Source organism: Schistocerca americana, chromosome 1, assembly GCF_021461395.2.
Source record: "Schistocerca americana isolate TAMUIC-IGC-003095 chromosome 1, iqSchAmer2.1, whole genome shotgun sequence".
Taxonomy (NCBI): Eukaryota; Metazoa; Arthropoda; class Insecta; order Orthoptera; family Acrididae; genus Schistocerca; species Schistocerca americana.
Genome location: NC_060119.1, coordinates 1,087,107,239 through 1,087,134,494, shown reverse-complemented (window position 1 = coordinate 1,087,134,494; position 27,256 = coordinate 1,087,107,239). Strand labels below are relative to the sequence as shown.

General features: G+C 45.1%; 1 protein-coding gene across 1 annotated transcript in view; it reads right to left on the bottom strand.

Moving 5' to 3' along the window:
- The window catches only part of LOC124617826 (RNA-binding protein 24-B-like), a 349,098-nt gene that overhangs the window by 197,929 nt on the left and 123,913 nt on the right, over window positions 1–27,256 (bottom strand). Inside the window, exon 2 of the mRNA XM_047145296.1 lies at window positions 10,543–10,669. Coding sequence (XP_047001252.1) covers window positions 10,543–10,669 — 127 coding nt within the window. The remainder of the gene's footprint in view (window positions 1–10,542; window positions 10,670–27,256) is intronic.

Below are 27,256 nucleotides of genomic sequence, written 5' to 3'. Positions count from 1 at the left end.
ACAGCAGTTAAGTCCCATAGTGCTCAGAGGCATTTGAACCATTTTTTTAAAGACTGATTATGCCTTTCAGCGTTCAGTCTGGAGCATAGTCCCCCTTATAAAATTCCTCCATGATCCCCTATTCAGCGCTAACATTGGTGCCTCTTCTGATGTTAAGCCTATTACTTCAAAATCATTCTTAACCGAATCCAAGTACCCTCTCATTGGTCTACCCCGACTCCTCCTACCCTCTACTGCTGAACCCATGAGTCTCTTGGGTAACCTTGCTTCTCCCATGCGTGTAACATGACCCCAACATCTAAGCCTGTTCTCCCTGACTGCTACATCTATAGAGTTCATTCCCAGTTTCTCTTTGATTTCCTCATTGCGGACACCCTCCTGCCATTGTTCCCATCTACTAGTACCTGCAATCATCCTAGCTACTTTCATATCCGTAACCTCAACCTTATTGATAAGGTAACCTGAATCTACCCAGCTTTTGCTCCCATACAACAAAGTTGGTCGAAAGATTGAACGGTGCACAGATAACTTAGTCTTGGTACTGACTTCCTTCTTGCAGAAGAGAGTAGCTTAGCGCTCACTGCATTAGCTTTGCTACACCTCACTTCCAGTTCTTTCACTATGTTGCCATCATGTGAGAATATGCATCCTAAGTACTTGAAACCGTCCACCTGTTCTAACTTTGTTCCTCCTATTTGGCACTCAGTCCTTTTATATCTTTTCCCACTGACATTACTTTCGTTTTGGAGATACTAATCTTCATACCATAGTCCTTACATTTCTGATCTAGCTCTGAAATATTACTTTGCAGCCGGCAGGGGTGGCCGAGCGATTCTAGGCGCTACAGTCTGGAACCGCGCGACCGCTACGGTCGCAGGTTCGAATCCTGCCTCGGGCATGGATGTGTGTGATGTCCTTAGGTTAGTTAGGTTTAAGTAGTTCTAAGTTCTAGGGGACTGATGACCTTAGAAGTTAAGTCCCATAGTGCTCAGAGCCATTTGAACCATTACTTTGCAAACTTTCAATCCAATCGAAGTCATCCGCATATCGGTGACTGCTTATTTTGTGTTCAAATTTCTTAATCTCACCCAACCAGTCTACTGTTTTCAACATATGATCCATAAATAATATGAACAATAGTGGAGACAGGTTGCAGCTTTGTCTTACCCCTGAAACTACTCTGAACCATGAACTCAATGTACCGTCAACTCTAACTTCTGCCTGACCATCTATGTACAGACCCCTAATTGCTTGAAAAAGTTTGCCTCCTATTCCATAATCTCGTAGAACAGACAATAACTTCCTCCTAGGAACCCGGTCATATGGCTTTTCTAGATCTATAAAGCATAGATACAATTCCCTGTTCCACCCGTAACGAAATGGTGTCTAAAGTTAATTGAATTTTCTCGTTATGAGATTACTGAAAGACGATCTGCTTAATTGTTACAAAACATTCAAAAGCCAATCGTACAAAACACAAAATATTTATTCAAGACAACCGGTTTCAACAGTCTTAGATGTCATCTTTATGTCCCAAACATTTTTTTGTAGTAAAATATGTTCATTTTTGCTGAACCTCGTGCACTAGACGTCAAGTGGATAAAACTCAGCACATTGTAAACGTTTGTCATCGCTAAAATATTTAAAAATTTATATGCTGGACACATACTAAAAAGTGCGGATCCACTTTAAATGGCGTATAATACTGTTTAGTATGTGCCCAGCATATATACAGAGGTGTGCTATTGTGTACCGTATCTGTATCATGTAACAAGCATCTGTGAGCAATATGTATACGGACATGGGCTTTTGGACTGGGTGCTGTCTGTTTTTAAATATTTTAGCGAAGATACAACGTTTATAACGCGCAGAGTTTTATCCCCTTGACGTCGTACGCTTGAGGCTCAACCTGAAATGAACATGTTTTACTACAAAAAACGTTTAAAAACTGAAGATGACAGCTAAGATTGTTGGAATCGGTTGTCTTGAATAAAAAATATTTTGTACGATCTTGACTTTCGGATGGTTTGTAACAATCTTAAAGTTTGACGACACGAAAAACAATGCCGTCATAATTACGGGACGCAGGGTGCCAATAGACCTTCGGCTATTGCGAATCTTGGGAGGCCCCATTCCATGGTTTTGCACGCAAGGTACCTCGGTGTAACCCTAGATAGAGCCCGCCCGGTTAGCCGTGCGGTCTAACGCACGGCTTTCCGGAGTGGGAAGGAGCGCCTGGTCCCCGGCACGAATCCGGCCGGCGGTCTTGTGTCGAGGTCCGGTGAGCCGGCCAGTCTGTGGATGGTTTTTAGGCGGTTTTCCATCTGCCTCGGTGAATGCGGGATGATTCCACTTATTCCGCCAAAGCTACATTATGTCGACACTTGCTGCGCACTTTCTCCACGGACGCGTACACCACCATTACTCTACCACGCAAACACAGGGTTTATACTCGTCTGGTGTGAGACGTTTTCTTTGGGGGGGGGGGGGGGGGGGGGGGTTGTCCAACCGGGGGCCGAACCGTACAATAACCCTGGGTTCGGTGTGGGGCGACGGAGGGGTGAAGTGGACTGCAGTAGTCGTCGTGGGGTTGTGGACCACTGCGGCTGCGGCGGGGACGGAGTTTCTCCGTCGTTTGTGGGCCCCCGGTTAACATACAATACAATACAACCCTAGATAGACGCCTCACTTAGAAATCGCACGTCCGCGAGGTTTGGGGCAAAGCATGTGCCCGTCTGGGGGCGCTTTACCCCCTGCTAAGCCCCGAGGTGCTACGCTGCATCTAGCACTGACCCGACCAATACCAGAATATGCGGCCACTGTGTGGGGAAACGCAACCGACTGCCATATTCGCAGGCTCCAAGGTGAGCAAGGTAGAGCCTCGTGACTCGTCATGCACCTCCCGCTAGATTACCCTACTCAGGGAAATCCATCAGGAAACAGACATCCTCCTATTACGGACAGAGTTAAGCAGACTGCCCGACGGTTCTACAAAACACAGCGGGAGCCTGACAATAAGCTCAATGCAAGTCTGGGAAACCAAAAACACAGAAGAGGGACCACTAGATCGCCCGACCTGCTATGGCAGTGAAGATAGAGCAACAAGAATACACAAACAAGCTCATAATACTGAGAGAAAATACAGATGCGTTGGGAGACCACACTTTCAGGAAAAGCAGGAACAGTTCGCAACAAATTTAGCCTACATAAAAGACACAGATAGGACTATCCATTAGAGTAAGAGCGGATGGGGAGTGAAACAGCGACGGGATCAAGCACCCGTGCGAGCTCCAATCTCTCTAATTTCGTCTTCAAGGTCTTTTCGCAAGGTATGTTTAGGAGGAAGCAATACACTGGTTGATTCTTGTAGGAAAGTACGATCACGGAATCTGAACAGTGAATTACATAGTGAAGCATGTTTCTCTCCTAGCGCCTGTAACTGAAGGTAGGTGAGCATTTCTGTGACACTTGCGCGCTAACTAAACGAACCTATGACGAAACGCACTGCTTTTATTTGGATCCTCTCTACCTCATTTATTGATCCTATCTGGGTCGGGTCCCGAATTATAGAGCAAAACACAACCATCGGCCGGATAAGTATTTTGCAAACTACCTACTCCATGGATAAGCTACACTTCTCGAGGCTCACTGTATCCGTTTGTCATCTGCCTTTCCTACGATTACTTTTATTTGGTTGTTCCACTTTAAATTGCTCCGCACACCAAATCTCAGATGTGTCTGGTTTAGTTAACAATCTTGCACCCATACAACGATGGGGTTTTTCGTCTATTTATCGACGGTGCATTACATCTGTTTATGTTGAGGATCAACTGCCGATCCCTGCATCAAGTGTCGGACCTCTGCAGGTCTTCTAGCATTTAGCTACAATTTTCCGGCACTGTGACATCTCTGTACAGATTGTAACGGGTAAAAGAGTAGATATTTCTATTGGTGACTTGCGGACGGTGTACTAAATAACATTACATCAGTATTTACAGCATGCAAATGACAAGTCGTATGTTTTTAGGTTGGTTAGTACCCCCAAGCACATATGGCAAGAGCAAGACATTAATGCTTACTTTCCCCTGGACAGCAGGTCAGGTATTGACGTGTGGATGCAAAACGGTCAATCTATACTGCCAGGTGTAGCCCACTTACTGGTGAAGAATAAGCGTGCAGAAAACATCAGGTCGTAAAGTTTGTGGGAAGACTGTTCGACGCAGAGAAATAACACCTAACACATTAATGTATGGGCATGTTAAGGTACCACATATAGAAACATCTGCATTTATTTCCGTTACACACTGTATATGTGACAGCATTATCCGCAAATAACCTCGGGTAACTTCGACGATGCCTAAAGTTTCCACGTTATACACCAGGCCATTTATATATATTGCTTACAGTAATGGTCCTATAACACTCCCTTGGGATACGTCCGAAGTTACTTTTACGTATGACCGTTTCTCTTAGTTAATGACATGTTGTGTCCTATCTGTTAGGGACACGCCTTCAATTCAGTCAAAAAGGTAGTGTGATATTCCGCACGTTATGTTTAATGCTTTGGTGACGGTGAGGAACTGTATCGGATACCTGCCGGAAGTTTAAGAACTTGAGTACAAACAGGGCAAGCTGGGTTTCACAACGAGCTGTTTGCGAAATCCGTGTTGATTCTTTCAGGGCAGATTTTCAGTCTCGAAACAGGTCATAACACGCGAGAAATGAAATACGCGAGAATAAACCGTGTTACAGAATTTTGCATGAGGGGCACATTCAATTACGCCTGTCCGTTTGACGACCTCAAGCGTTTAAGCTCGACCATGGGCTTGCGTAGTTTCTGAAAGGCAACTGCCTGAAATGGTTTACGCAAACAGTGGAACAATTACACTACGAAGCTAGAACCAATTCGGTGGCGCTCGACTTTTAATATAACTTTACCCGACAAAGTACTGAACATCCCCTTCAAACAGTATTCTGGCCGCTTTGGAGCGTTGTATATGGCGCTGAACTGGCACGTGGCGGTCATGTGAGCCGTCAAAATTGGCGTGGCATGCCAGTCAAGTAGTGCGTATACGCCACTCAGCTGCACGGTATCAGTGCAATAACATGCGTACACATGCAAACAAGACATAAAGACAGGAATACGTTGGTTAGTTAGTTAGTTACAGGTTCCATAAATCATCTGAACGACTGTTTTATCGAAATGATTTGGAACGAGTCTGTTTGCAGGATAACAGACTGCCAGTTTTTAAATAGTAGTTCGTCCATGGAATAAAAGGAATTGTCCAGGAGAAATGATTCAGGTAAGATTTAAAATTTGTTTTGCTATCTGTCAGACATTTCATGATATTGAGCAAATGATCAAAACATTTTGTTGGTGCATACGGAACTCCTTTCTGAGCAACTGACAGCTTTAATAATGAATTCTGAGCAACTGACAGCTTTAATAACGAATTCTGAGCAACTGACAGCTTTAATAACGGACAGTAAAGATAAATTTTTCCTCTAGTGTTGCAGGTATGGACATCACTATTTTCTCAAATTGTGACGGATTGTTTCTGATGACTTTCATCAGCCAATATAGGTATCGTGTTTGGAGCTGCCCACGACCACATCGTGAGAGAAGTTGCCCAATTTGATGACGTGTCAACGCAGGCTGCCCAATGTGCCTACAAGAAATGATGTGCGATGTATAGTTGCCGGAGACGAGTGTCGCACCTTGTCAATGACAATGAGTTTCCAGCACGACAGTCATTGTTTCTAGCATGCTAGTGAATGCACACCCATGTCAACTAGTTTTCAAGCGAACACTGCGAAGGGAACTGCATTCGGTGGACATTTGGAAAAAGGTACCTTGTAAAAGGCCACTGCTCATAGTGATTCATAACGCTGGACGTCTTCAAGGGCCCAAACAACGAAGAAACTGGACAGTAGTTAACTGGAGGTGGGGAGTGTGAACCGACAACTTGCTATTTTGCCTGTTTCAAACGATGCAAGGCGTCCAGTGTACCGACGGTGCTTAACTCGCAGTGTGCAGAGAGTGTTGTTAAGGCTGGACATGGTTTTGTGAAATTTATGAAGGGTTTTTCGTATGCCCCCCACATTCAGGTTGCCGTGAAAATGTACTAAAATGCTTAGTTCAACGTGCCCGGTAACCAAATGTTATCTTTTCTAATCTCTTTACGATGAGTATCATGCGAACACTCCCGTCCCCAAGATTACAACAGCTATGTTCACAGGGCTACACGCATACCTTCCTGGTGTGACGAACGCACAGGTATCCTAATCACATCTCCACTAGTTCGCTAAAATCCCATTGAAAAGTTTGAGACTATTTCGAACAGTGGGTGAAATGTAGGGATCAAGGGCCCCCCTCCCCGCTATTTGCTAGTTCTTTAGCGTCTAATGACGAATGTGTGGCTTCAGTTGGATATGATAGAAATGAAGAAACCCTTGGACTCTCTCCCTCGCCAAATTGAGGACATCATCGAGTAAAACAGAAGTCATACCTGGCATTCGCCAAGGAAATGTCACAGGCCCTCTGCTGTTCCTGATCCATATAAACGATTTAGGAAACAATCTGAGCAGCCCACATAGATTGTTTGCAGATTATTGCATTTAATGTCTGGTAAAGTCGCCAGAGGATCAAAACCAATTGCAAAATGATTTCGACGAGATATCTGTACGGTACGAAAAGTGGCAGTTGTTTCTAGATAATTGAAAGTGTGAAGTGATCCAAATGAGTAACATAAGGGGTCCGCTAAATCTCAGTACACGTTAAAGCATCCAAATCTAAAGGCCGTAAATTCAACTAAATACTTAGGCATTGAAATTATGAATAACTTACATTGGAACGATCAAGTAGTTAATGTACTGGGAAAAACAAACCAAAGACTGTGATTTATTGCCAGAATACTTAGAAAGTGCAACAGGTCCACTGAAGAGACTGCTTACACCACGCTTGTCCGCCCTGTTATGGAGTACTGCTGTGCGGCGTGGGATCCGGATCAGGTGGAACTCCCGGACGACATCAAACAAGTCCAACGAAGGGCAGCTCGTTTTATTTTATCACGAAATATAGAAGAAAGTACCACGAAATCATAACCGGATAGAATCCGAATACCGTATTATCGACTGTGACATACACCAACCAACGACAGTGTAGCTGTTAGGGAGTTTTCCAGCTAAAAAAATGGCTCAAATGGCTCTGAGCACTATGGGACTTAACTGCTGAGGTCATCAGTCCCCTAGAACTTAGAACTACTTAAACCTAACTAACCTAAGGACATCACACACATCCATGCCGGAGGCAGGATTCGAACCTGCCACCGTAGAGGTCGTGCGGTTCCAGACTGTAGCGCCTAGAACCGCTCGGCCACGCAGAGCCGGCTTTCCAGCTAAATTTCGCCTCAAACATATGATTGCAAACGCACAGAACAAAGTTCACTCAAGTGATACTCTTAATAAACTGACAACGTGGCGGTAGGCAGGACGTTCCGCATAGAAATAAAACTACCAACGAAGGAAGGAGGAAGTGGCCCTCAGAAACTCACGGTACAAAAGAGAGAACATCTTGGACAAAAACAGAGCATGTAGCTCTTAAGCAAAGAAAGAAAATGAGGAGCACCGGCGGCTGTAAAAGACAAGAGCGGTAATAGTGAAACTATTTTAGTCTCACACCAAAGACAGCGTCCCATCAATCACCACTGTCCACACGGGAGCTACACCCTACACACAGCAGCTGCCGACTGCTGTGCCCGAGCGGTTCTAGACCCTTCAGTCCGGAACCGCGCTGCTGCTACGGTCGCAGGTTCGAATCCGGCCTCGGGCATGGATGTGTGTGATGTTCTTAGGTTAGTTACGTTTAAGTAGTTCTAAGTTCTAGGGGACTGATGACCACAGATGCCCGAGGCAGGATTCGAACCTGCGACCGTTGCGGTCGCTCGGCTCCAGACTGTAGCGCCTAGAACCGCACGGCCACTCCGGCCGGCTATCGTTTATCACAAGATATATTATACTCTGGTAGAAATATAACGACTGATAGTTATTTCAGCTCGGTTCGACTGGCTGACGAATTGATGAATAAAAGAACAACTTTAGTTGGTACTCTCAAAAAGAATAAAAAAGAAGTCGCTCCTTTGATCCTAGATACTAAAATACGAGCAACACCCAGCATTACATTTGGTTTTCATGAGAACAAGGTTCTGGTTTCCTGTATACCAAAGAAAAATGAGAAAAAAGTTGTGCTTGTGACAAGTACGCTCCATGACTATGATCAGATCGATCCAACAATTGGGGGACACGCAAAACCTGAAACCATCGCGTATTATAATCGGACAAAAGAAGGTGTCGATATGGTGGACCGACTGAAAGACGAATATTCCGTGGCTGGAGTAGCATGTAGGTGGCCGCTGAGATTATTATTTCCTATTTTAAATGTTAGTGACATAAAGAGTCAAATAATATACAAAGATAATACAAATGTATTTATTACTAGAAGACAGTACTTGAAAACGCTGGCGTTAGAGCTAACAAGACCACAAATTGTGCGTAGGACTACAATGCAAACCTTGTATCATCCTCTACAGCAAGTTATAAAACGATTTACCTATGAAACTAAAGTTTCAGACGCTGAGAAACCCAGTGACATATGTCAAGTCTGTCCAAGATGCAAAAATCGGTAGACAAAACAGGCTTGTATCCATTGTCAAAAATTTTTGTGTAATGAACATGCTGTAGCATTATGTGATAAGTGCAAAGCTCAAATATATGATGAAGATTAAATCACTGAAGTTAAATAATAAGAAATACTTGTTTCCTATGTTTTTCATTTTTTTTGTAAGTACCTCAGAAGACGCGGTTATAATTATCTTAAGATTATTACCAACAATATAAACTCATTGTTTTGTACTGAAAATAAATGTATTAAATACTAAAATATGAGTGTTTTCTTGTAAAAATAAAATCAAACTAATTTACACATTTCCGACTGCTTGTTGAGTATGAGCAAAATGCTCCAAAGGCGAGCAATCGCGTCAACTTTTAAAGGCGCGAGTTCTCGCGGGTTAATAACGAAACTACCACATTTAAATACGCGAATTCTCGTTCATTAGAGGAGCGATCTGTTCCAATTTATGCTACGCCTGGGGTCCACCAGTGAGTTTTTAATCCAAAATACGAAGCAAATAGTTAAGGTCCCTCGCATAACAGGTCTCAAAAAACTGGAAAAAGAATGTGAATATCTGGTGAATTCAATCTTGAAAGTATCTGCTTGTAACTTATAAACAGCTGCATGACCCTGAAATTACGAAAGGACGAAGTGCAGCATCGCATCGACGTCGAGGCCGCTAGGACCTAAGTATTCTGAATCTGAGTGACATAAACGTGTAAAATTTCTCTTGCTTCAGCAACACGCGGCAATGAGAACAAAAATGTTTTTATTCGCCTCTGTAAATGTTAAAAACTGATTTCTCGCTTCGTTTTCTTATCTTTCATGTCATCCATATGAAACTGCGGCCGAGTGAACTCTACCCTGCGTAAATCAAAGAAGGCCCGCTGCGATGGCCGTTACAGCGCGGTGCTTGTCTGCGATAGCAAGAGTATCGATTTCGCCCGACTGCGCCATAGCTTCACATTAGTATTTACCAGTTATGCAGATAAATTAAACGTTCAGTTGCTGTTTAGTTGCCTTTGGGTTGCTATTATTATGCTGCTGTCATCGAGGGCTGCTAAGCTGCATTTGGGATTACTGTAATCTGCTTTTACAACTACAGTTAAACATTATTCAGTAAAAGTGAATTATTTATCGACTGAAAGTGTATATACACAATTTCAAGGAGAAGTGTATCTTTTTTGAGGTAGAATGTTAAAGTGACTTTTGGAAACACTATATTTTTTACTGCCATTCAAAAATACGGCTGGTAAAATTGTTCGGCATAGCTTAACCACAAATGGGAGCAAAGGATTAATCAAGCTAAAATGATGATTTATGTCGTTCTCTATACTGATGCACAAATTCGAATCTGAACAAACAATAAAATGACTACGGATATTTTCACAGCTACTGACTTACCAATACCAACTTAGTTTATAGAGAGTCTTTGAAAGATTCATTATTATAATAATTGCTGAATAAGGACACAACAAAGGAACTGCATATCACTTATTATACGACTCCAAGTATTACGAAGGTGAGCCGAAACTAAAACTTCGGCGGATTGCTTAAATAACTTCATTGTACCTAGATAATATTCCGGTAAGGAGGTGTAATTCCGCAAAATCGGGAAAGGATAGATGAGAAAGACGATTTTGGTGTTCTTAATGAAACCATTCGCGTACCCGCCTCAACAAGGACCTTAATTGGCTAAGAAGGTCATTAAGGACTGTAGGTGGTATACGGGGGGATGCACTTCTGACTACGTGCATTGCGCAAGAGCAGGTGAAATTGTGTATCATAACATCAGAGTTACCTCGCCCCACATCAGTACCTGCCCAACGCAACTCGTGGCGGAACGACATAATGAAGCAGTGGGGTGGGCTTACCTGTCGTCACATTTCCACGTGGCTTGGCGCCCAGGATAGCTAAGTTAACGTTCGCCTTGCGTCCGTCGATGATGGGGTTGGGATCCTTGCACGCCCTTTCTGCCGCAGTGCGGTCGCCCATTATCACCTGTAACAACGGAGAACATTCATTACTACAAGACACAGATTCTGATTCAACAGTGCTGATGGTCGTGACTTTACACAACTACTAACAAGACAGAGGCAGGAAATAGGTAAGCAAAAGAAAACAACCATTTGATTGCCAAAGACTCTGTACATGGAATAGAGCTGCACTGGCACTTATGGAAACGTCTAATTCTAATTGTATATGTTTTGTATTTCAATGGTGCAAGTTTTTTCCAGTTCACCAGCAATACCTTGTGCTGTTCTTTTTAAGAGAATTAGACAACTCCCTGATCAAAACGTAAAGGGTACTTCCCGTTAGTCTAGAATCTCGAAATCTGGCAAGATGCAAGGTTTGACTGCACAAGTATAGGAAAGATTCAGAAAATTGTGAATTTACAATTATATCACACGAAAATGTTTCTTTCCATCTGTTACCAGACCGAAAAATGGTTCAAATGGCTCCGAGCACTATGGAACTTAACTTCTGAGGTCATCAGTCCCCTAGAACTTTGAACTACTTAAACCTAACTAACCTAAGGATATTACACACATCGATGCCCGAGGCAGGATTCGAACCTGCGACCGTAGCGGCCGCGCGGTTCCAGACTGTAGCGCCTAGAACTGCTCGGCCACCCTGACCGGCTTACCAGACCGACTGTCTGTCAGTTTTCTCAGGAACTGGTAGACGTATTAAGTTGGAAGTTATGTTACATACTAAGGTCTATGGTTCCTTTGTGACATAATAAACGTTAGCTTTTATGTCAACATAATCAAAAAATACGGCCATTTATGTCGCATACTCGTAAACTCAATCATCAAAGCCTGTACTTCCCATTGACCTACAATCATGAAACTTGGAACAAGGTGGTTTTACAGTACAAGTAAAAGAAAAAAGATCCGAAGGTTGATAATTCGCAATTACATCTTACGAGAAAATCTATTTTTTTGTAATTTGTTATCCGACTGTCTCTGCCCATCTGTGCGGTATCGATACCGATAACAGGCAAGAATGGCCGAGATCGTCGATTCCCAGGTGAATGAAATGCCTGAACACATAATTGTTCTCCAGAGCGCGTATGTTACTCACACTTTGCTTAAAAAAAATAAAGCATAAAATAAAAAAAATACGGCGAGCCCGTTCCTGGCACGAATCAGCCCGGCGGATTTGTGTCGAGGTCCGGCGAGCCGGCCAGTCTGTGGATGGTTTTTAGGCGGTTTTCCATCAGCGTCGGCAAATGCGGACTTACTCCGCCTCTCAGCTACACTATGTCGGCGACTGCAGCGCAAACAAGTTCTCCAAGTACGCGCACACCACCATTACTCTACCACGCAAACATAGAGGTTACATTCGTCTGGTTGGGTTGTTTTGGGGAAGGAGACCAGACAGCTAGGTCATCGGTCTCATCGGATTAGGGAAGGATGGGGAAGGGAGTCGGCCGTGCCCTTTTCAAAGGAACCATCCCGGCATTTGCCTGGAGCGATTTAGGATGGTTCAAATGGCTCTGAGCACTATGGGACTTAACATCTGTGGCCATCAGTCCCCTAGAACTTAGAACTACTTAAACCTAACTAACCTAAGGACATTACACACACCCATGCGATTTAGGAAAATCACGGAAAACCTAAATCAGGATGGCCGGACGCGGGATTCAACCGTCGTCCTCCCGAATGCGAGTCCAGTGTCTAACCACTGCGCCACCTCGCTCGGTACATTCGTCTGTCTGGTATGAGATGTACCGTGCGGAGGGGGGGGGGGGGGGGTCCACCGGGGCCGGCCGGAGTGGCCGAGCGCTTCTAGGCGCTACGGTCTGGAACCGCGCGACTGCGACGGTCGCAGGTTCGAATCCTGCCTCGAGCATGGATGTGTGTGATGTTCTTAGGTTAGTTATGTTTAAGTAGTTCTAAGTTCTAGGGGCTGATGACCTCAGAAGTTAAGTCCCATAGTGCTCAGAGCCATTTGAACCATTTGAACCACCGGGGGTCGAACCGCACAATAACCCTCGGTTCGGTGTGGGTCAGCGGACGTGTGAAGTGGACTGCGGTAGTCGTCGTGGTGTTGTGGAACACTGCGGCTGCGGCGGGGACGGAGCCTCTCCGTCGTTTCTAGGTACCCGGTTAACATAACATAACCACTCGGCGACGGAGGCGGTCGGGGTGTAGATGAGGACCGTACCGTATTTTGTAGAACCTCGCGTGACACCTGCCCACAGTATAAGGAGCGTAATGCAGCAGCGGAGCGCGAGTCGTGCGGAGGTCGGGTTCGAAAGCAGCGCCGGCGCCGAAGGCCACAGCTGCGCGCAGCCCGTGGTGCGGTGCAGTTTATTTACACAGGCGGCACGGCGCGCCGCGGAAACGGCGGCCCGCGTTGAAAACACCGGCGGCCGCGGCGTTGCGTCACACGGGGACAGGGACAGCGACAGGACAGCACAGAGACAGAGACAGGTAGCGGAAGCTCCGCAGGAGTGCCGGCGCAGCAGATGGGAGGCAGGGCTCCGCCAGGTGCCAGGTGGGCAGCCACGCGTCTGCCGACTCACCGGCCGCACTTTCTCTCCGCTTCCATTCGTGGAAGGAAGGTTAGAGGTAAACTTCCATCCGTGGTCTAGCTCTCTAGTGGCGGCGCAACAGGTCAGTTGCCCAAGCAAACGACTCAACCTGGTTCAGGACATTCTGAACGCAGTGTGACAGAGTTGTTTTAAGAAAACAGCCGAGGACCGAGTTCGGGATGAATGGCCGCTTATATGGAGCATCTTTGCCCGAAAACGGATCGTCTACTAATTAATGCTGCTCGATCCCCTCCATGCTTCTAGCGCCCGATGTTGGCATAACAGAGACGAAGGTGAGCTCTGTTCAAAGTGGGGAATTCGAGTAATTATTTTTTCTCCGTAGCTGAACGGTCGCCAACGGCCTTGCTGCAGCGGTAACACCGATCACCGAAGCTAAGCGCTGTCGGGCTGGGGTAGTACTTGGATGGGTGACCATAAGGCCTGCTGAGCACTGTTGGCGAGCGGGGTTCTCTCGCCCCTTGTGAGGCACACTGAGGAGCTACTTAATTGAGAAGTAGCTACTCTGATCTCGTCAACTGACATACGGCCGGGAGAACGGTGTGCTGAGCAAATGTCCCTCCATATTCGCGTCCAGTGACACCTGTGGGCTGAGGATGACCCGGTGGCCGGTCGGTCTGTTGAACCTTCACGGTCTATTCGGGCGCAGTTTAGTTTCTAGATGGACGGTCGGCTTGTACGACTGCCATGTGGATGGCCTGGATGCCGTGTGCGGCACTACCACGTATTTTTCCTTAGTTGGAGGAGTGGAACGAGGTGAATTCAGGCTCGTGAGGCCAATTGAGCAACTACTTACGTGTGAAGGCAGCACTATACACTGTTCGATATTTGTAAGGGGGCGTCCAGTAAATAAGTGATTCGATTTTGGCGTTTTTTCGACCCCCTGCCCCCTTGGTGAGATGTCGTGAGATCTCATGTCAGATTTTTTAAAATGTATATTTTAGTGTAAATATGTCAATCTGTGCTTAATTGAACTGGATTTATTTCAAAAGCATAATTTGCTGAATTATCTTTATTTAAGAGTATTATTCAAGACATGAAGTCGACTAGCATCAGCCGGCCGAAGTGGCCGAGCGGTTCTAGGCGCTACAGTCTGGAACCGCGCGACCGCTACGGTCGCAAGTTCTAATCCTGCCTCGGGCATGGATGTGTGTGATGTCCTTTTGTTAGTTAGGTTTAAGTAGTTCTAAGTTCTAGGGGACTGATGACCTCAGAAGTTAAGTCCCATAGTGCTCAGAGCCATTTGAATAATTTTTTTGACTAGCATCACAGTGAAAAAATAGAACAATAAAATACTTACATAAAAGGTACCACTAATATACGTAAAAGAAAATTCATTATCATTCAGTCCACGAGGACTCACATGTGGTCTCAACAAGTCCACATCATTATCAGTAAAATCCTCTGTTCCTTCAACCTCGTTCTGATTTGGCCATCTACACCGTTGTTGCTTGCACACAGAAGCTATGTAGAAAGAAAGGTATTTACCCTACCTTATTCAGGAAGTGAGAGTAGTCTCGGCCTTTCTCTCCGCAGCTTCTCTCAGGAGCTGTTCGATATCATGCTGAACGTGTAGCACCAAGTATTCCATTTTCGGTGAACCTCTACTCCACTGCGTTCCGTAACTTCATGTCACTTCCTCCTGACAGCACTTCTTCGGATTGTAGACGTGTCTTTTCGTGTTTGCAACATAATAATCGTGATAAATCATTCTGAATGAGCCGTCGAGTGACGAAACATTTACGGGCGTAAACACCTGTCCGCGCATAGCTGCCACCCGGATCGTACGCCACAGCGTTCGTCGGGTCGTGTATTTGGCTGGTCGGTGGCGGCTACTGTGCTAGAGTCTGCGCAGAATACGATGCGCAATGCCCAATTTTCGTCCAAAGCGTTGGGGGAGTTCATTCGTTTGTTCAGAAGGGGAGGCCGACTGTGTTCTGTCACCTTTCTGCCGTTCGGCGGTGACAGAATCCTGCAGTCTTTCTCAAACGATTTCACAGAAACTATTCGGTACAAAAATCATTTCTATGTTGCTTATAGCTTTGTTTGTCAGGTCCATGACGAAGTGCTCATCATTTCGTTAATGGTTATAGTTATTGTGATATTTACATAGAAGTAATATACTCCACGAAATTCGAAGAAGTTTGCAATGAAAAATTGGTGGCGCTATAACTTTGCGTTTGGTGCATATTACATAATATGTTGCTGCAAATCAAATTTAGCTAACATATCGAATTTTTCTTTAGACTTAGTAGAGTCTCTATGTGTCGCCAATCTGATCTGATGTAATACGCTCATTCACTGTCGCGTCGCGCCACCGATAAATCCAGAGTGAAATATCCACAACATTCCTCATATTTCATAAACGATTTGAAATGTCGGAATGGAATTCGGCAAATGATAGCGTGGAAAGAGGAGTGTATTTTCCCACGTGTTTATTATGCAAAACTTCATTAGTTAGCGTGTTTTTCCACTAATTACAGACTTGTCACGTGAAAGAATGTAATTTCTAGGGCCATCGACAGTTGGTGAAACGAGTAATGTTACGGGTTTGAAACAACGTAAGTGACGACATTACACGTTTATTTTGTAACGAGAATGTGTTTTTCTAATAAACTCACTTTCCCTCAGTTCCTGAATAAACTTAATGAACTACTGTTTCAGAAGTCTCTCGCAGTTGCGTCTGCACAACACGTTAGTAAAGTGACACCGTGTAAACCCGCTGCGTTTTAGCAAAAGAAGCAAATTTTAACATGACAACGAGAGAAATATGTAGGTTTTACTCAGAACTTGCCACTCACGACACTCCACCATGCAAATGTAGGCGTGGAGGGGCTCCACTTCGTATTTACAAAATATGCGAGTGTAGGCTTCAGGTTAGAATGGCACTCCTCCTTCAGCGTTCCGCCTTTCCCCTACAGCGTGTGCCCATAACCCCCACCACTAAACCGCTCTCCTCATTCGTACCCTGCCGACTGCGCATCCACCGGCCGCAGTATTCGGCGCGGACTCTTTTAATTCGTGACGTTCGCATAAGCGCAATAAATGTAGTTGTGTAGAATTCAGCCATATCTTAACGGAGGAACGTGTTTTACTTAATTTAATCCAGTTTTCTCGAATTTTACATTGTTTCTTGAGGAAAAAAAATTACGGGGTAAATGCCGAGGCCCACCCCCTCCCCCAGGTGACATTGGTGAGATTCAGCTCGACCAACCCCCCCCCCCCCAAAAGACCTCACCTAATTAATGCACGCCCCCTAACGTGTGCCCTCGGCTACATAATTTGTCAAGTTGTAAACTGAATTTGTGAATTTATTTTATTGCCACACTGTATTTCCGCAGTTCTGAAGATGCTCGCTGTTATCAAGTTCAAATGGTTCAAATGGCTCTCAGACACTATGGGACTTAACTTCTGAGGTCATCAGTCCCCTAGAACTTATAACTACTTGTTGTTGTTGTGGTCTTCAGTCCTGAGACTGGTTTGATGCAGCTCTCCAAGCTACTCTATCCTGTGCAAGCTTCTTCATCACCCAGTACTTACTGCAACCTACATCCTTCTGAATCTGCTTAGTGTATTCATCTCTTGGTCTCCCTCTACGATTTTTACCCTCCACGCTGCCCTCCAATACTAAATTGGTGATCCCTTGATGCCTCAGAACATGTCCTACCAACCGATCCTTTCTTCTAGTCAAGCTCTGCCACAAATTTCTCTTCTCTCCAATTCTATACAATACCTCCTCATTAGTTATGTGGTCTACCCATCTAGTCTTCAACATTCTTCTGTAGCACCACATTTCGAAATCTTCTATTCTCTTCTTGCCCAAACTATTTATCGTCCATGTTTCACTTCCATACATGGCTACACTCCATACGTATACTTTCAGAAACGACTTCCTGACACTTAAATCCATACTCGATGTTAACAAATTTCTCTTCTTCAGAAACGCTTTCCTTGCCATTGCCAGTCTACATTTTATATCGTCTCTACTTCGACCATCATCAGTTATTTTGCTCCCCAAAAAGCAAAACTCCTTTACTACTTTAAGTGTCTCATTTCCTAATCTAATTCCCTCAGCATCAGCCGAGTTAACTCAACTACATTCCATTATCCTCGTTTGCTTTCGTTGATGTTCACCTTATATCCTCCTTTCAAGACAGTGTCCATTCCGTTCAACTGCTCTTCCAAGTCCTTAGCTGTCTCTGACGGGATTACAATGTCATCGGCGAACCGAAAGCTTTTATTTCTTCTCCATGGATTTCCTACTCCGGATTTTTCTTTTGTTTCCTTTACTGCTTGCCCAATATACAGATTGAATAACGTCGGGGATAGGCTACAACCCTGACTTACTCCCTTCCCAACCACTGCTTCCCTTTCGTGTCCCTCGACTCTTATAACTGCCATCTGGTTTCTGTACAAATTGTAAATAGCCCTTCGCTCCCTGTATTTTACCCCTGCCACCTTTAGAACTACTTAAACCTAATTAACCTAAGGACATCACACACATCCATGCCCGAGGCAGGATTCGAACCTGCGACCGTGGCGGTCGCGCGGTTCCAGACTGTAGCGCCTAGAACCGCTCGGCCACCCCGGCCAGCTATTGTCAAGTGAAAAGGGACAAAATATAAAGAAAAAGTTACATGCAACATGTGGCTGCTCTGCAGTTTTCGACTAATCAGTATCCAGATAATCGATACTCCAGGGTACGGAGCTGATTCCTGTTTATGTACGCCCGTCCTGGATTTCAAGCTATCTGTCGCGATTTCGCCACCGGCCGGCAGGTGCTGGCACCGGCCGCCTGCAGTGTCGGAGAAAGCCGCGGGACACGCGGCCGGACGAGCTTGCGCCACGTAACCTGCGGCCCAGCCACCTGGCGCTCTGGCGCACTCACTGGTCGGCGCTCCGATAAAGGCCAAGGACGGCGCAGATAACAGCCGCCAACCTGTCGATGCGGCCGGCCTGTCGCCACTCACACTCCCCAGCAGAGCCTCGCCAACTACACCGTCACAGACAGTCTTCATTATGGGTAAAATTCACCTAGCAGCGTACCAGTGGATGATTTAAATTCCAAAACACTGGAACAAGTCCGTTTCGCAATACATAACACGCTCTATCTTTTACTGACAATATCACTCTCCGTCCCAAATGATGTTTCATTTCTTTACTGGTAACCAGTTCCAGTCTACCAGACCATCTTCAGACCAAATTGTGCCGCTGGTGACCCGCGTAGACCATGGGCAGAGCTGTGGTAGATGCCCGGAGGCACCAGTCGTCAACTGAGTTGCTCCGGTCGTCGCCTACACGGGTCAGCAAGGGTGTAGGCCAATAGCTTTTTCCGAGGTGGATACACCTACTCCCGTCTGGCCACGGAAGTTAATCACCGCCGGGAGTGGCGGAGTGACCGCCCGGGTAAGCGGCGTGCTGTAAACAATTTTCAATGGTTCAAAATGGTTCAAATGGCTCTGAGCACTATGAGACTTAACATCTATGGTCATCAGTCCCCTAGAACTTAGAACTACTTAAATCTAACTAACCTAAGGACAGCACACAACACCCAGTCATCACGAGGCAGAGAAAATCCCTGACCCCGCCGGGAATCGATCCCGGGAACCCGGGCGTGGGAAGCGAGAACGCTACAGCACGACCACGAGCTGCGGACAAACAATTTTCACTTCGCCTCTACGACTGAGGGAGCAACGGCCTTGCCGCAGTGGATACACCGGTTCCCGTGAGATCACCGAAGTTAAGTGCTGTTGCGCGTGGCCGGCACTTGGATGGGTGACCATCAAGCCGCCATGCGCTGTTGACATTTTTTGGGGTGTACTCAGCCTCGTGAAGCCAACTGAGGAGCTACTCCACCGAATAGTAGCGGCTTCGGTCTAGAATACCATCATACCGATCGGGAGAGCGGTGTGCTGACCCCACGCCCCTCCTATCCGCATCCTCCACTGAGGATGACAAGGCGGTCGGATGGTCCCGGCAGGCCACGAGTGGCCTGAAGACGGAGTGCTCTACGACTGAGCAGAGACTGAGGCTGGTAGCATGAAGCCCCTCATCGGTCTTCGCGACACTGTCGTGGATGAAATGACAAACCTTTCCGCAGTGTTTCATGAAGTAAAGGCATGCGACTCTGCTGATGGTAATCCGTTCGTGGGACGTAGACGCTAACCTCAACGGTCTAAATGCTTCAAATGGTTCTAAGCACTATGGGACTCAACATCTGAGATCATCAGTCCCCTAGACTTATAATTAGTTAAACCTAACTAACCTAAGGACATCACACACATCCATGCCCGAGGAAGGACTTGAACCTGCGATCGTAGCAGGTGCGCGGTTCTGGACAGAATCGCCTAGAACCGCTCTGTCACAGCTGCCGGTCCCTCAATGGTCTTCATGGTGCTATTCTAGAGCACTAGAGTGTGCCGGCAGCGGGTTTTGCCTTCTCCTTTCTCCCATTATTTTGAAGACGAAGATCTACATCTACATCTATGTGATTACTCTGCTATTCACAATAAAGTGCCTGGCAGAGGGTTCAATGAACCATGCTGTCTCTCTCCGTTCCACTCTCGAACGGCACGCGGGAAAAACGAGCACTTAAATTTTTCCGTGCGAGCCCTCATTTCTCTTATTTTATCGTGATGATCATTTCTCCGTATGTAGGTGGGTGCCAACAGAATGTTTTCGCAATCGGAGGAGAAAACTGCTGATTGAAATTTCATGAGAAGATCCCGTCGCAACGAAAAACGCCTTTGTTTTAATGATTGCCACTCCAATTCAGGTATCATGTCTGTGACACTATCTTCCCTATTTCACGATAATACAAAACGAGCTGCCCTTCTTCGTACTTTTTCCATGTCATCCGTCAGTCCCACCTGATGCGGATCCCACACCGCACAGCAGTACTCCAGAATAGGGCGGACAAGCGTAGTGTTCTGCCAATGAATCGCAGTCTTTGGTTAGCTCTACCCACAATATTATCTATGTGATCGTTCCAATTTAGGTTATTTGTAATTGTAATCCCTAAGTATTTAGTTGAATTTACAGCCCTCAGATTTGTGTGACTTATCGCGTAATCGAAATTTAGCTCATTTCTTTTAGTACTCATGTGAATAACTTCGAAGTTTTCTTTATTCAGGGTCAATTGTCACTTTTCGCACCATACAGATATCTTATCGAAATCATTTTGCAAGTCGTTTTGATCATTTGATGACTTAAAAAGACGGTAAATGACAGCATCATCTGCAAACCATCTAAGACGGCAACTCAGATTGTCTCCTATGTCATTAATATAGATCAGGAACAATAGAGGGCCTATAACACTTCCTTGATGACCCTACACTCCACAAGTACTCATATACAAACAAACACACACACACACACACACACACACACACACACACACACACACAGTCATCTACACTTACCCACACAACTCTCAGACTTGGCGAACAAAAGGCCCCTGCGGGCATGAAGAACAGGAAAACTGTGGTACCGTTGAGACATCGCGGTGCCATCACAATGTCGGCACCTTGCATCAATACCACAGAAGGTAACGATGTCTGGTGGCATACTGCAACGACGAATGGGAGGCAATGGCGAAGCCGCACCCTCTTTCAGCCTTGCTGTCCCACAGCACCGAGACGCCGATATGTAAGCCGAGCAGAGGAAGGCTCTGCCCAGTTCGTGACCTCCGATCAAGCAGACATCATCTAGTGAGGACTGATTGAACTGTCATTCTCAACGTTGTGAATTTTGTACTTCAAGAAAAGAGTTTGGCAAATGTATACATCAGGTGATGCTTTAATATTCAAAGACAGTTGTAAATATTCAGCACATTTCTGTGACAATGGATTGTATAAAGTTAAATAAATCTTATCATTCTTGTAATAAAATGAACCCATATTCCATCTTGAAACGTGTAATGCATAAGTCTTGGGCGCCCTTACGACTTCTCTTTCTTTGTTCAGTGTCTGCATTGGCTGCTGAAAATCAACGCAACGAAAAAACGAAAATTGGTTATTTCAGAAAATGGTTAATCTGAGCGGCTGTAATAGTCAGGTTAAACTGAAGATGAAAAAAGCGGTATAACCGAAAACCGGTTGTTTCAGCGATTACTGGCATCTCTAGGAACAACACTGCAACAATCCATGCTGCGTTAGTGTAAGTGCACGGCAACAATTGTCCTTTATTTACCTATTTTATTTGATATTTTGCTTCTAGGTATCTTGAAATGTATAATTAAAAGGTCTTGGGCGCCCTTAGAATTTTTTAATTTTTGTTCAGTTGTTTATGAAAGTAGCTAGGATGATTGCAGGTACTAGTAGATGGGAACAATGGCAGGAGGGTGTCCACAATGAGGAAATCAAAGAAAAACTGGGAATGAACTCTATAGATATAGCAGTCAGGGCGAACAGGCTTATATGGTGGGGTCATGTTACACGCATGGGAGAAGCAAGGTTACCCAAGAGACTCATGGATTCAGCAGTAGAGGGTAGGAGGAGTCGGGGCAGACCGAGGAGAAGGTACCTGGATTCGGTTAAGAATGATTTTGAAGTAATAGGTTTAACATCAGAAGAGGCACCAATGTTAGCACTGAATAGGGGATCATGGAGGAACTGTATAAGGGGGGCTATGCTCCAGACTGAACGCTGAAAGGCATAATCAGTCTTAAATGATGATGATGATGTTGTTGTTCAGTGTTTATACTGATTGCTGGAAACCAAAATAACAAAAAACCGAAAATTGAAATCACAGCAACAGAAAATCGAAAACTGATTATTCCAGAATCTGGTTATTCTGGGCGGCTGTAATAGTCACGTTTAACTGGAGATGAAACCGGTATAACCGAAAACCGGTTGTTTCTGCGATTACCGCTATCCCCAAGAACAAGACTGCAACAATCCACGCTGCGTTAGTGGAGATGCACGGCAACAATGCACCACAGTATGACGAAGTAGTTGGTTGGCGCAGACGTTTCCAGTGTAGTCGGACAATCCTGAATGACGGGCAACGAAGTGGCAAACCATTTCTCAGTAAAGAAGCTGTAATCGCAACAGAAGTGGAGGCCCCAGTGCTGGAAGACCGGTGTACCACAGTCGAGGCGACAGTGGACTGTGTAACTCTGTCAGCCATCTGTTGTCAACGTCTTGCACATCAAAACGCCCGCCACTGACTGAGATCGAGACTACTCACACCCATTCATAACGCCTGCCCAGCAGACACAGCAACGGAAGTGTTGCAGCTGAGTCAGATCAATCCAGATGACTTCCGTAGCCGCTTAATCATCATGGACGAGTGCCGGGTGTATCGCTATGACCCCGAGCCGAGAGAAAGGAGCAAATTAAGCAGTGAAAATATGTGGATTCACCGCCACCGAAGAAGACGAACAGCCTGATAACGCGTGTGGTGTCAACAGATCAAGCTCGTAGGGGACAAGACAACGCCCTAGCTCCTTCTGCACATGTCACAGTCACACACTGTTTGATTGAGCTAGTTTTAGTAATACGTTGACTTTTTACGGAGTGGAAGGTAACTTTGAGCTAAATTTCATGCAGGAAAAAAAAAAAAGTGTGTGAAATATTATGGGACTTAACTGCTAAGGTCATCAGTCCCTAAGCTTACACACTACTTAACCTAAATTATCTTAAGGACGAACACACACACCAATGCCCGAGGGAGGACTCGAACCTCCGCGACTACATTAGATTAGATTAGTACTTGCTCCATAGATCCTGAATATGTCACTTCGTAACGATGTGGAACGTGTCAGGTTAATATAAAAGGTGTCTATACAAGATATCACATTACACAAAATATTACATGACACTTAATATTTTTAACTTTATTGTGGGGGTTGAGGAAATTATCCACTTACTATATGCAAAATTTCATCTAATGAGTAGGAGTTACCGTTAAGAAATTCTTTTAATTTCCTTTTAAACGCTATATGGCTATCTGTCAGACTTTTGATGCTATTAGGTAAGTGACGAAAGACTTTTGTGGCACCATAATTTACCCCCTTCGGAGCCAAATAAGAATTGCCAGGAATCGAACTCAGGACGTTATCCTCGCACATAATTACGAACTGCATACGCTACCCCTACACCACAGCTACGTATTTTTTCCTTCCTTTCCTTCCATAGCTTTCTCTACTTACCAACAAACAAGCGCTGTCCTTTCACTATTCACTACTGCCATTTAGCGTCTGCGTGGTGCACTTGAATCAGTTCATCGTGCTGCGAGAGGGCGTGCCCCTAATTGGAGAGATGTTTATAAAACAACGTGATAGTCAATCATTTCCGAACCCCCTCGTACGTTGTGTCTCAATGCGGTCGCTCCAGTATAGCAGGCCGTGATGTATGTGTGAACAGTTTGGTGTCATGTTTGTGTTGTTCATGACAATGAGAGATTAGGAAGGGGCTAAAACTCGTTGCCTGCACACAGCCTGCTCCTGCCGAAAAGTCAAATGAAGATGATGAGATTAACGCCCCGTCTGACAGAAGGATCATCACCACTGCCAAATGCCCTCCTCACTTTATGAGACCCTACGGGCAGAATTTAACGCGGGGCAATGGCGCAAAGTCTGGCGAACAGGAACATCAAGCCATCACCTCTCTTACCACATGCTATCAACAAGCTGGCGGCCAAAATTTCTTCCGTTACAGAGTTCGCCGGATAACATAAGTCGGAGAATAATTCGGTCTGGATGTGATCTTTGAGCGATTATTCACAAGACAAGAAGTCATTATCTGACTACAAGGCATAATCTTCTCAGAAAGGTAACGCACATACTAGCCACGGAGCACCGAGTGAACGGGCGTCAGCTTATACAGAGTGTTAAAAAAGGTACGGCCAAACTTTCAGGGAACATTCCTCACACACAAAGAAAGAAAATATGTTATATGGACATGTGTCCGGCAACGCTTACTTTCCATGTTAGAGCTCATTTTATTACTTCTCTTCAAATCACATTAATCATGGAATGGAAACACACAGCAACAGAACGTACCAGCGTCACTTCAAACACTTTGTTACAGGAAATGTTCAAAATGTCCTCCGTTAGCGAGGATACATGCATCCACCCTCCGTCGCATGGAATCCCTGATGCGCTGATGCTGCCCTGGAGAATGGCGTATTGTATCACAGCCGTCCACAATACGAGCACGAAGTGTCTCTACATTTGGTACCGGGTTTGCGTAGACAAGAGCTTTCAAATGCCCCCATAAATAAAAGTCAAGAGGGTTGAGGTCAGGAGAGCGTGGAGCCCATGGAATTGGTCCGCCTCTACCAATCCATCGGTCACCGAATCTGTTGTTGAGAAGCGTACGAACACTTCGACTGAAATTTGCAGGAGCTCCATCATGCATGAACCACATGTTGTGTCGTACTTGTAAAGGCACATGTTCTAGCAGCACAGGTAGAGTATCCCGTATGAAATCATAATAACGTGATCCATTGAGCGTGGGTGGAAGAACATGGGAACCAATCAAGACGTCACCAACAATGCCTGTCGAAACGTTCACAGAAAGTCTGTGTTGATGACTTGATTGCAAAAATGCGTGCGGATTCTCGTCAGCCCACACATGTTGATTGTGAAAATTTACAATTTGATCACGTTGGAGTGAAGCCTCATCCGTAAAGAGAACATTTGCACTGAAATGAGGATTGACACATTGTTGGATGAACCATTCGCTGAGTGTACCCGTGGAGGCCAATCAGCTGCTGATAGTGCCTGCACAAGCTGTACATGGTACGGAAACAACTGGTTCTCCCGTAGCACTCTCCATACAGTGACCTGGTCAACGTCACCTTGTACAGCAGCAACTTCTCTGACGCTGACATTAGGGTTATCGTCAAGTGCACAAAGAATTGCGTCGTCCATTGCAGGTGTCGTCGTCGTTCAAGGTCTTCCCCAGTCGCGAGTCATAGGCTGCAATGTTCCGTGCTCCCTAAGACGTCGATCAATTGCTTCGAACATCTTCCTCTCGGGACACCTCCGTTCTGGAAATCTGTCTCGATACAAACGTACCGCGCCACGGCTATTGCCCCGTCCTAATCCATACATCAAATGGGCATCTGCCAACTCCGCATTTGTAAACATTGCACTGACTGCAAAACCACGTTCGTGATGAATACTAACCTGTTGATGCTACGTACTGATGTGCTTGATGCTAGTACTGTACAGCAATGAGTCGCATGTCAACACAAGCACCGAAGTCAACATTACCTTCCTTCAATTGGGCCAATTGGCGGTGAACCGAGGAAGTACAGTACATACTGACGCAACTAAAATGAGCTCTAACATGGAAATCAAGCATTTACGGACACATGTCCACATAACATATTTTCTTTATTTGTGTGTGAGGAATGTTTCCTGAAAGTCTGGCCGTACCTTTTTGTAACACCCTGTAAAATGGAGAAGAGGTACTGTTGGAACCGCGGGGGCGCTGGCTGATGACCGCAGTTATATGCAGTTTACAGACAACATTTCATATGGGATCCTAACTATGATACGTTCTTATCACACTTCACGTGAAGCTGATAAGGGAGGTAACTTTTGGAAGAGAGAAAAGGGTGTGAAAAAATTGAAGACAGTCCAATAGCGCTGTTCGACGTCTAACTTACTGAAGACGAGATGCAAAAGCTGCATATTGCTTGCAGTGGTGGTGTTTGTAGCAATGACGTAACGCTCACTTGTGGCCGTAGGGAACTCTTCGAGTCCGCGAGTGACACGTTCTTATCTTTACAGACTTGTAGTGTCTGCAAGAAAACTGTTTCCCAGTACTGGTGCTTGACTTAAATACTGCCGTGTGATAGTATACGTCTAAGAGTGTGCAACTAGGAACAAAATGAACTTTACACCTGGTCAAATCCGTAATAGTAGGTCGTTTCGTAAGGCACATTTAAATGACGGTTGAGAAATAACCAAGCAGCAAGTGCAATATCGTTGGGGTCAATCCGTTAAGAACTGTCGACCACAGGTAGCTGCAATTCTTATTGAGCAAGACACAGCAGGCACTGGGATGAAGATGATGATGATTGGTTTGTGGGGCACTCAACTGCGCGGTCATCAGCGCCCGTACAAAGTCCCAATTTTTACACAGTCAATTTTTTTCCACAGTCTAATCGAGCCACTGTCACGAATGATGATGATGAAATGATGACGATAAGACCCAGTCCCCGGGCAGAGAAAATCCCCAACCCGGTTGGGAATCGAACCCGGGACCCCGAGATCCAGAGGCAGCAACGCTAGCCACTAGACCACAAGCTGCGGACACAGGAAGGGCGGGTGACGGCTTACAATTCCTTGTAACCACATTGTGTTCCAACGAGCTCTGTTAATTATTGGTGTCTCCGTGTCAGGAGATGCTACCGATTCCGCAACTGATGTTCAATTTATGAAAATCCGCTCCATTGCTTTTTTTAGGACAAGTTTCCGCTTTAATATCAGGCCATCATCAAGTGCATGTGAAATTGCAACCTGTTAGTACATATTATGAAAGGCAACAGACATTTTTGTTTTTTTATAATAGGAAACGAGAGACAAATGTTATATAACAATGCTTATATATCCACAATTAAATTGCAAAGCAGTCCGCAATCCGTTATGGCGCAAATTATACTGTTGATGATGACCCGTCCGTTCGATGGTGACATTATACTCGGCAACCCTCTTTTAATTACCCGGTAGTAAAAGACTATGTGCCGGCACAAGGTTCACTCATGCTTTCATTCGATCACGAATAATATAATAAACACAATGCTAAAACGCGTATTCTATAATCATAATCATCCATTCGATTTACATGGCACAAATGTAAATCTCACACTTCTCAATGGATTGGAGAACGTTAATGCCCCAAAAAATCTCCTTTAGAACCAAACCACACTTACACTAAGGAGGGAGTTGTATCTGCATTGCTGCCAACGAATAGTAAGTTTGGCTAGTCGATTAATGAATGGAATAGCATTATATCATCATTTACTGTTAGCGAATCACATAAGACTGTATGAACACGTATGTCTGAACA